At 52.9% G+C, this 10,318-nt stretch overlaps 1 protein-coding gene across 2 annotated transcripts; it reads right to left on the bottom strand.

Moving 5' to 3' along the window:
* Positions 1-435: 435 nt before the first annotated feature.
* LOC119932979 (keratin, type II cytoskeletal 72-like) lies at positions 436-9,655 on the bottom strand. 2 transcript variants are annotated; one of them, XM_038752121.1, is made up of 9 exons: positions 9,179-9,655; positions 7,738-7,952; positions 6,785-6,845; positions 6,106-6,201; positions 4,115-4,279; positions 2,912-3,037; positions 2,129-2,349; positions 1,290-1,324; positions 436-706 (listed from the first exon to the last, which is right to left on the bottom strand). In XM_038752121.1, the coding sequence occupies exons 1-9, from the start codon at positions 9,653-9,655 to the stop codon at positions 522-524; spliced, it is 1,581 nt and encodes a 526-aa protein (XP_038608049.1). In that variant the 3' UTR covers positions 436-521. The 2 variants fall into 2 exon arrangements, with proteins under 2 accessions (XP_038608049.1, XP_038608050.1); XM_038752122.1 differs by lacking the exon at positions 2,912-3,037.
* Between the last annotated feature and the right edge of the window lie 663 nt (positions 9,656-10,318).

The following is a 10,318-nucleotide window of genomic DNA, read 5'->3' on the forward strand; positions in this document are numbered from 1 at the left end:
GGGTCCTGAAGGAGTGTGGGAGCAAGTTTTCATCTAATAAGGTCTTCCTCGGAGCCAGGAAGGGGTGGATAGGGCCTGAGGTAGCACAGAGGATAGGGACCCCACCCCCGCCCCCAACCATGGGCGGGAAAACTGAGGAGAAACCGGTGGTGAGGCATCTCTAGCAGTGGGTCCAGTGGGAGGGGTTGAGAAGAGGTACAGGCATAACCAGGGAAGCACCCCCTTAACATTTGGGGGGCAATGAGAGTCAGAAAAATTGTCGGACAGTGTAGGCGCGCCCACATGAAGAATGAGAGAGGGGTCTGATTGCCCTTTTCCAGAGATGGGGTCTTTCTCGAGGGAGGGAATGAGAGGAGGGTTTTTTCCAAGATGGGTAGGGAATGAAGGGGCCCCTTTAGAAAGGAAAGAATTATGGGTCTCTCCAGAGAGGCCGGGGTCTTTCTCGAAGAGGAGAAGTGGGAGGGGGTCTCTCCGAGGGACGGTGTGGGGGGGGTTTCCTGGAGGGATGGGCGGGTCTCCCATTATCTGGGGTTCTTGTTCGGCGGGGAAACAGCAACCAGAGCCTTGGACTCCTTGGCCTTGCCGCCACAGCCCGCCTTGGTCTTGACATTGGTGGCTCCCGCTTTGGAGCTGTAGCCGCTCATGGAACCGAACCCCATGCTGAAGGCGCCGACCCCTCCACTGCCGCTGGTGCTGCTGATCACGGCTGGAGAAAAAACCAGGGTCTCCACTCTGCCTGACCCCCGCCGTCCCTTCCCGTCCAGGCCCTCCCAGACATCCCTCCTCCCCACCCTAGTCAGCCCCTCCTCTTCCAAGAACACTCAGACGTAGCCCCACTTAAAAACCCCCCACCCAGAGCTCTTGCCAGCCTCACGCCAACCCATGCATACACACCGATATACCAGCACACACAAGCCCATGATGTACACCACCGAAGACCCACAAATACAGATACACATACAGAGATTTGTCCTCGTGCCAGGGAGAAAACAACAGTCCCAGGTCTTTCGGGGCGACCCCTGCCAACCAAACTGCTCATCTACATTTTCAGAAAGTCCTTCCCAGCATCTAATCCAAACCCTTCCTGCTGTAAAGATCACCAACTCCTTCTTGTGGGGCCTCGGAGAATCCGGACCCCGGCCGATACCCACTTCCTTACCCTAAACTTTCCAAAGGTCCTATCACCCTCCCTCATCCTCCTCTTCCCCACTGCCGACGCCCCTTACCCTTCCCATCAGATTCCCTGGGGGTCCCCTGCCCCTCCCGCCTCCAGCTCCGCAGGTACGTACAGATGCTCACAGAATTGGGGTATTCCCCGGACATCCTAGGGACGACAGAGAAATACAAACATTCAATATGACTGCTTTTGAGACCCCTTAAAATGAAAATGTCCCACTTCCCCTTGCATGGGGCTCTATTTCCCTGGAAAGCCTCATCCTTTAAGATGCTCAGTCCTACTTGTGCCTCCCCCTTCCCAATAATAATAGTAATAATAATAACGGTAATAGTCAAAGGCTTATTGTGTGGCAAGCATTGTGCTAAGCACTGGAGTAGATACAATATAATCAAGTTGGACATGGAGCCGTCCCTCTTTAACCTAGGAAGTTACTGTTTTCTAACCTTAATGTCTCCTACTGAAGTCTCAGCTGAATCCTTAGATGTGGCTCCCTCCCCAAGCGTCTTTCTACATCTAGTATCTCAGAACTCCTCCGGGAAGGGAATTCTTCCTAAGCCCATAGATGGAAAGACTTCGAGGGATCACTGGGCCTCCGGGAAGGTCGACCCTAAATTCAATCTCGGCTCGACACTTGTCTGCTGTGTGGCCTTGGGCAAGTCACTTTACTTCTCTGTGCCTCAGTTCCCTCATCTGTAAATTGGGGATTAAGACTGTGAGCCCTGTGTGGGACAGGGACTGTGTCCAACCCAATTTTCTTGTATCTACCCCAGTGCTTAGAACAGTCCCTGGCACGTAGTAAGAGCTTAACAAAAACCATAATAATAATTATTATTATTATTCAATCGTACTTATTAATCACTTACCATATGCAAAACACTGTACTAATGTTTAATCATCGCTCCCTGCCCACTCAGGCAGGTCAGAGATGCTCCATCCTTCCCTGGTACCCACCTGCATTCCTCGCCCTCTAGCAGCTTTCGGTAGGTGGCGATCTCAATATCCAGTGCCAGCTTGACGCTCATCAGCTCCTGGTAGTCACGCAGCTGCCGGGCCAGCTCTTCCTTGGCGCTGTTCAGGGCGCCTTCCAACTCATCCAACTTGGCCCGGGCATCTTTCAGAGCGCAGTCCCCATGCTGTTCTGCATCAGCAATGGCCGTCTCCAGGTTGGCACACTGTGTAGGGCATGGAGCTGTCTGTCAGCTCCATGGCAAAGGATCCAGGGGCCCACCCCTGAGCCGAACCCATTCTCTATTCCCCACCTCGATGCACCTGCCACCTTCCATTCAGGAATGACTCCTCCATTCCTCTTGTGGGTGGGTGGGCGGATAAGTGGATATATGGATGGATGAATGGATGGATGGAAGGATGGTTGGATGGATGGATGGATGGATGGATGGATGGATGGATGGATGGATGGATGGATGGGTAAGTGGGTCCATGGATGGGTCGATGGCTGGCTAGATGGGTGCATGGATGGATGGATGGATGGATGGATGGATGGATGGATGGATGGATGAATAAGGTATGGATGAATAGGTAGGTGCATGAATGAACTGGGTCCCCTAAGCTGCAGTCTAACAATGTCTCGCTTCTAACCATAAGGCTGCATTAAAGGGCACATGGCTTCAGTTAGCAGTTTAGTCTGTAAACTGGAATGCCATCATGCCACAGCTCAGCCCGGAAAAGCAGAGGACTGTGGGAGCAGCCAATCGAACCATGTCTGTCCAATCCCACCTGCTTCTTCACATTCCCTATTTCAGAGCGGATTCTCTGGATCAGCCGGTTCAGCTCCAGGATCTCGCCCTTGGTGTGCTTCAGGTCGTCTCCGTGTTGGCCAGCTGCCACCTGCAGCTCCTGGATCTGATACCCAAGCCCAAGGGGGCAGAGACATTAAGGGCTACCCCTATTCCAAGGGGATGGAATGAAATACCACGGTGCCAAACCATGGGCGGAACTTCTGGGGATTGGTGGCATCCTTTGCAACATCTCTAACTCAGGGGCAGGGGGAGGGCTTAGTTTGGGGCAGGGCAGAAGGGAGAAAAGGGAAGAAAATGCAACTCACTTAATAGATCACTGGGAACTTGACCAAATGGCTTGGATCAGTCAGTCAGTAAGTCAGTCGTATTTATTGAGCACTTACCGTGTGCAGAATACTGTTCTAAGTGCTTGGGAGAATACAGTACAACAATAAAAAGGCACATTCCCTGCCCTCAACGAGCTTGCAGTCTAGAGGAGGAGGTAAACATTAATATAAACGAATAAATTACAGGTATGTACATAAGGGCTGGGGGGCTAAAAGAGGGGATGAAAAAAGGGAGCCAGTTGGGGTAATGCAGAGGGGAGTGGGAAGGTAGCCCAACCTTGATGCTAAGGGAGGCGGGGACCTGGAGCTAGTAGGAGAGGGAAAATAGAGACATTATCCCTCCCAAGACTCATTTTGACCCACCCAACAGGCGACCACTTGATTTGCTTGTGCTCCTCTATGGGACCCGAACCTATCCTAGTCTGGTACAGTTATGGTTTAATGGATAGAGCACGAGCATGGGAGTCAGAAGGACCTAGATTCTAATCCTGCCTCTGCCACTTGTCTGCTGTGTGATATTGTGCAAGTCCCTTCGCTTCTCTGTGCCCCAGTTAGCTCATCTGTAAAATGGGGATTAAGACTGTGAGCCCCAGGTGGAACAGGGACTGTGTCCAACCTGATTAACTTGTATCTACCCTAGAGCTTAGAACAGTGCTAGGCACATAGTAAGCACTTAACAAACACCATAAACAAACACTCACCCTCCTTCCAGTTCTACGCTTAACAAGTAGAGCAATTATTACCACCCAGCTCATCAATCAACCAATGGTATTTACGATACCAAGGTGGGGGGATTTGGTGGGTCGTGGGGAGATGGAGAAGGCAGGGGCAGAGAGTGCTCCCTCTGGACCCACCTTGGTCTGGTACAGGGCCTCGGCCTCAGCCTTGCTCTTGAGGGCGATGTCCTCATACTGCACACGCACTTCGTCGATGATGCTGTCCAGGTCCAGGTCGCGGTTGTTGTCCATGGACAGGATGACCGACGTGTCGCTGATGTGGGACTGGATCTGGGCGATCTCCTGGTGGGGGTCGGGGAGAGGGACAGCCGGCCATTGGCTCCTCTGACTAAGAGGCACCATTATGACAAGCTCCTTGACCCCATCACTCTCAATCAATTGCATTTATTGAGCTCTTACTCTGTGCAGAGCACTGAACTGAGCACTTAGGAGAGAGTATAGTATAACAAAGCCAAAGAGAATCCAACGTAACAGCTGCGAGTCTAACCTCTATCACCATTCATTCATTCAATTGTATTTATTGAGCGCTTACTGTGCGCAGAGCCCTGGACTGATTCCCTTCTCCCTTAACTTCTCTGTGCCTCAGTTACCTCATCTGTAAAATGGGGATTAAGACTGAGAGTCCCCCGTGGGACACCCTGATCACCTTGTAACCTCCCCAGCGCTTAGAACAGTGCTTTGCACATAGTAAGCACTTAATAAATGCCATCATCATCATCATTATTATTATTATTACTAAGCACTTGGGAAGTACAAGTTGGCAACATATAGAGACGGTGTCTACCCAACACTCCTGCCTCTCTCCCCCAACTCCCTCTCTTCAACTCATACCTCCCTCTTTAGCTCTCTCCTTCCCTATATCCATTCCCACTCTCCTGGACAACAGAGCATGAGCCTGGGAGTCAGAAGGACCTGGGTTCTAATGCTGACTCTGCCACTGTGCTGTGAGACCTAGGGCAAGTCACTTCGTTACCTCATCTGTAAAATGGGGATCGAGCCCCATGTGGGACAGCTACTGTGATCAACCTGATTAGCTTGTATCTACCCCACCACTTAGTACAGTGCTTAGTACTTAGTAAGAGCTTAACAAAAACTATAAATGAACACTCACCCTCCTGCCAGTTTTGCAGATATCCTTCTAAGTTTCATCCTCCCATCACCCTCTACTCTGCAAACTCCTTGTGAGCAGGGGTCATGTCTATCAACATTATTGTACTCTACTCTTTGAAGCACTTAGTATAGTTCCCTGCACACAGTAAGAGCTCATTAAATACCACGAATTGATTAATTTTGCAACCTATCAGTCCCCTCAGTTCCCTGCTGTCCTGATTGCCTCTGTCCATCCAGATGGACTGGAGTTGTCAGTGTGCATTCCCCCCCCCCCCCCCACCGTCTCCCTTCTCTGATGGGGTGCTCCTGGGGGTAGGGACTGTGCCGGCATCTCAATTTCATCTATCTCGCCACTGACCTCTCGCCCATATCCTGCCTCTGGCCTGGAACACTCTCCCTCCTCATATCTCCTCAAAGAGGCAGTTGCTCTCCCCGTCTTTAAAGCTTTATTGAAGGCACATCTCCTCCAAGAGGCCTTCCCTGACTAAGCCTTGCTTTCCTCTTCTCCCACTCCCTTCTGAGTCACCCTGACTTGCTCCCTGTATTCATCCCCACTCCCATCCCCACAGCACTTCTGTTCAGATCTGTCATTTATTCATTTCTATTAAGTCTGTCTCCCCATCTAGACTGTAAGTTTGTTGTGGGCAGTGAATTAGTCTGTTATATTGTTATAATGTAACCTTCCACGTGTTTAGTACAGTGCTCTTTATACAGTAAGTGCCCAATAAATACGATTGACTGACTTCATCTTAATAAGGATCCCGAGGGTCTGGATGTGGACAGGGCTGAGGAAGCCCCGAAAGGGATCAGCCCTCGATCACACCCTTTCCCATATTGGACTTACCCTTTCTCCCCATCGCATACCCTCCTCACCCTCTTGATTAATTGATGCATCATGGACATTCTCCCCCATTCACCGGGCATGAAACCCTCCCGGTCTGAGCCGAGGAGCTGTGGGGCTTTCTCGATGCCCCTAGGGGAAAGAAGAAAATCCTCACCCCTTCATACAAGCACTTGAGGAACTTGTTCTCTCCATCTAACGAGTCCACCTTGGCCTGAAGCTCCACCTTGTTGGTGTAGGCGGCATCCACGTCCTGGAAGAGAGGAGAACCGGGAAGGGGATCGGCTACAGGTGGAAAGATGAAGATATAGCCTCCCACTCCCACTCCCAGCCCAGGGCAAAGTGTATTCAGTTTATCACAAGGAAGAAGGCCCCATCTCCGGGGTCCCAGCCTGCCCTCTCAGCTATTTTTGGCTCCCTGCTCCTCACTTCAGCCCTACTTCTGTAGTAGCCCCCCTCTCCACCCCCAGCCCCCCCACCAACACGAGGAAGTTCGAATTTACATGGACCATTAGCAGCGGCAGCCCCCAGCCCCCTGATTTCTAGGGGGAACATCCACAAGGGCCAGATATCTTGTTTCTATCCCGAAATTAGTCTGGGTTGGGGTGGGAGGAGCGATGTAGACACCTCCAAGGATACAGATGTTGCAGATACAGATGTTTGAGTCCAGGCATTACTCCTGGCCAGTGTCCCCGGGAAGGCCAATTGCTGCCCGTAGTGGCCCAGGAGGAGAGAGTGAGGCACCATAAGAGTGACCCACCACTTCGCCTGTGCTAACCCGGGACTTCCCTGAGGCGAGTGGGAAAGTAGCACTTGAGCCAGGTGTGGCTCCTTACCTTTTTGAGCACCACGAATTCGTTCTCTGCAGCTGTGCGGCGGTTTATCTCATTCTCGTACCTGGAGGGGAGAGAAACAAGGAGGGAACAGTGGAGAATTGGATGTTTAGCCTCTTGGATTCTTTCAGACAGGCTCTCCCTCCCCCGGGGAGCCCAATCCTGAAACCCGTTTGGCTCATCCATTCAATCATACTTATTGAGTGGTTCCTTTGTGCAAAGCACTATCCTAAGTCCTAAGCACTTGGGGGAGAACAATATAAAAATAAACAGACACATTCCCTGCCCACAACGAGCTTGCAGTCTAGCTTGGTGGGAGAGCAATTCGGTCAATCCATCTCCATCTCTCGTTTGGAGGAGTCATGGGCAGAGAACAGGAGGAGGAGCAGAGGAGACCCCAACCATCGGGAAACGTTCGTCCACAGAGAAGACGACCAAAAGGACTTAGGATAAAGGCAAAGACCAGTCCAGGGCCATGACACCGGACATAGATTTAAGGTCCCAGAAACAGACATCAGTGGGGAAGAGGAGGGTCTGACTACTGGCACAATATGGACAGCCCACTTTGCTTGTATTTACCCCAGCGCTTAGTACAGTGCCTGGCACATAGAAAGTGCTTAACAAATACCACAATTATCATTAAGATTCCTGGAAGGGGACTGTTTTGGAAGGCATTTTGAAGAAGAAGACTGAGTCGTGGGACAGAGGACAAGGGAGGGCAGTCGAGCCTGGAGGAATGGAATGGTAATGCTCCCGTTCATTCATTCATTGAATAGTATTTGTTGGGTGTTTATTGTGTGCAGTACTGTGTGTTTACTAAGCGTTTGGGAGAATACTATATAACAATAAACAGACACATTCCCTGCCCACCCCTTCTTGAAGGCTGGGCCATGGGGAAAAGGACAGGCGAGAGCACTCCACGCTGGAGGTAAGGGATGGTGAAAGTTCCCACCCACCTCTTCTTGAAGTCCTCCACCAGATCCCGCATGCTGCGGAGCTCCGAGTCCAGCCGCACGCGGTCTCCGTTCAGACCCTCCAGCCGCCGGCGTAGGTTGCTGACGTAGCCCTCTAAGATGGGCTTCAGGTTGTTCTTGCAGTTACTCAGATCGAGCTGCTGCAGCAGGTCCCACTTGGTCTCCAGCACCTGGTTCTGCTGCTCCAGGAACCGCACCTGGAACCGACGGGGCGGACATGGCTCAGTGGTTGGGACGAGTGTATGTGGGAAATAATAACAATAATAATTGTAGTGTATGCTAAGCGCTTATTATGTGCCAGACACCGTTTTAAGCGCTGGGATGGATTCAAGCTAATTAGGTTGGACACCATCCCTGGCCCATATAGGGCTCATAGTCTCTATCCCAATTTTACAGATGAGGGAACCGAGGCACAGAGGAAGAGAAGTGACTTGCCCTAGGTCACACAGTAGATAAATGGTGGAGCCGGGATTAGAACCCAGGTCCTTCTGACTCCCAGGCCCGTGCTCTAGCCACGCTGCTTTTCAGATCCAACATTCTATTACCTCGCCCCTGGGCAGGGCTCGGAGAAGGGAGCTGGGGGGCTTCAAAATTCAGCCCTGGACATCAGTCCTGGGTTCTGGAGATGCCATCTATAGTCCAGCCTGCACCATCCGCTCCTCTGCCCCTAATCTCCTCACTGTACCTCGTTCTCGCCTGTCCCGCCATCGACCCCCAGCCCACGTCCTCCCCCGGCCTGGAATGCCCTCCCTCAAAACATCTGCCAAGCTAGCTCTCTTCCTCCCTTCAAAGCCCTACTGAGAGCTCACCTCCTCCAAGAGGCCTTCCCAGACTGCTTTTTCCTCTCCCCCTCTCCATCCCCCCCGCCCTACCTCCTTCCCCTCCCCACAGCACCTGTATATATGTTTATACAGATTTATTACTCTATTTATTTTAATTGTACATATTTACTATTCTATTTATTTTGTTAATGATGTGCATTTAGCTTTAATTCCATTTGCTCTGACGACTTGACACCTGTCCACATGCTTTGTTTTGTTGTCTGTCTCCCCCTTCTAGACTGTGAGCCTGTTGTTGGGTAGGGACCATCTCTATATGTAGCCAACTTGTACTTCCCAAGCGCTTAGTACAGGGCTCTGCACACAGTATGCGCTCAATAAATACGATTGAATGAATGAATCTAGTGGCTCGGTATGTTCCTCTGAGGAATTGTCCTCTTCCAAGCTCTTAATACCGTGCTCTGCACACAGTAAGTGCTCAATAAATACCGTTACTTGATTAATTAATTTGTGGTTCTCTAACTCTGGAGTCTCCCGTGGCCTGGGGAAGGAGGTGAATTTGGATGTGTGTGTGGGGGGGGGGGGGGTTCTTGTTCCCTCCCCGGGCCGCCTCCCCGCCCGTACCTCCCCACCCTCGCCCTCACCTTGTCGATGAAGGAGGCGAACTTGTTGTTGAGGACCTTGATCTGCTCGCGCTCCTGGGCCCGCACCCGTTGGATCTCTGGATCCACCTGCACGTGGAGCGGCGCCAACAGGTTCTTGTTGACGGTCACTTGGGGGATCCCCCCGGGGGGGCACACGGAGGGGCACACGGGCCCCAGCCCGGCGCTGCCGAACACGGTCCCCACGAAGCCGGCCCCCCGGCCGCCCACGAGCCCGGTCCCGGCCCTGGCCCCCAGGGCGAGGCTGCCGCTCCGGCTCACACTCCCCGCGGCGCTGATGGAGATGCGCCGGCTGCCCCCCAGGGTGAAGAGGCTGCGGCTCCCGAAGCCCGCACAGGAGCCCTTGACCCCGGCCCGGAAGGAGGCAGTGCTCGTGCTGACACGGCTGGAGATGACGGCCGAGCAGCCGCTGAAACCCAGTCGCTCCCCTGCGGGGCGGCAGTTTAATTGACGGCTCATGGCGGCGGCCTGGAGGGCGTTATACGGCAGAACGCGGGCGCAGAGAGGAGCAGAGGGGCAGAGGAGGAGCGGGGCCGAAGGGAAAGGAGCAGAACTGCCCCCGCTCCAAGTCGGACTCCTTATATATCCCGGACGGGGCCGGCGGAGGCGGCCCTCTAATTTGTAGTTTGAGGGAGGCCGGATAGATTCTCTCTCCTGGCGGCCCTGGGCTCTCCGCCGCGGCCCCGTAAAACGGGTCCGGCGCCTAGGTCTCTGCGCTCTCGAGAAGCGCTCACTTAATTTGCCCTTATCTGGGCTCGCTGCCCTCGTGTCATTAGACCAATCGGCCTGGGATCTCTGGGGCCTGTTTCCAGGCTGTCTGGGTCCCTCCTCCTCTTCCTCGCCCCACTAACTCTTCGCTCTAGCCAAGTGCCCCCCCCCCACCTCCGTTGCCAGACAGCTCCCCTCCACCCCTCTGCCGAGAGGTCACCCCTGCTGATCACAATAGCGGAGGGGGGAAGAGGAATGGGGGGAAGGGGGACTATTTCCAGGCTCCGCTGACCTCAAGTCTCCTCCCTACATCTCCTTGACCTATCCCAGGGCAGATCTCCCCACTGCAATCCCTAGACTGTATTATCTGTGTGGCTTCTCCCATATTTGAAGCCCAGGAGATTACCATGTTTC

This window comes from Tachyglossus aculeatus, chromosome 10 (assembly GCF_015852505.1).
Source record: "Tachyglossus aculeatus isolate mTacAcu1 chromosome 10, mTacAcu1.pri, whole genome shotgun sequence".
NCBI lineage: Eukaryota > Metazoa > Chordata > Mammalia > Monotremata > Tachyglossidae > Tachyglossus > Tachyglossus aculeatus.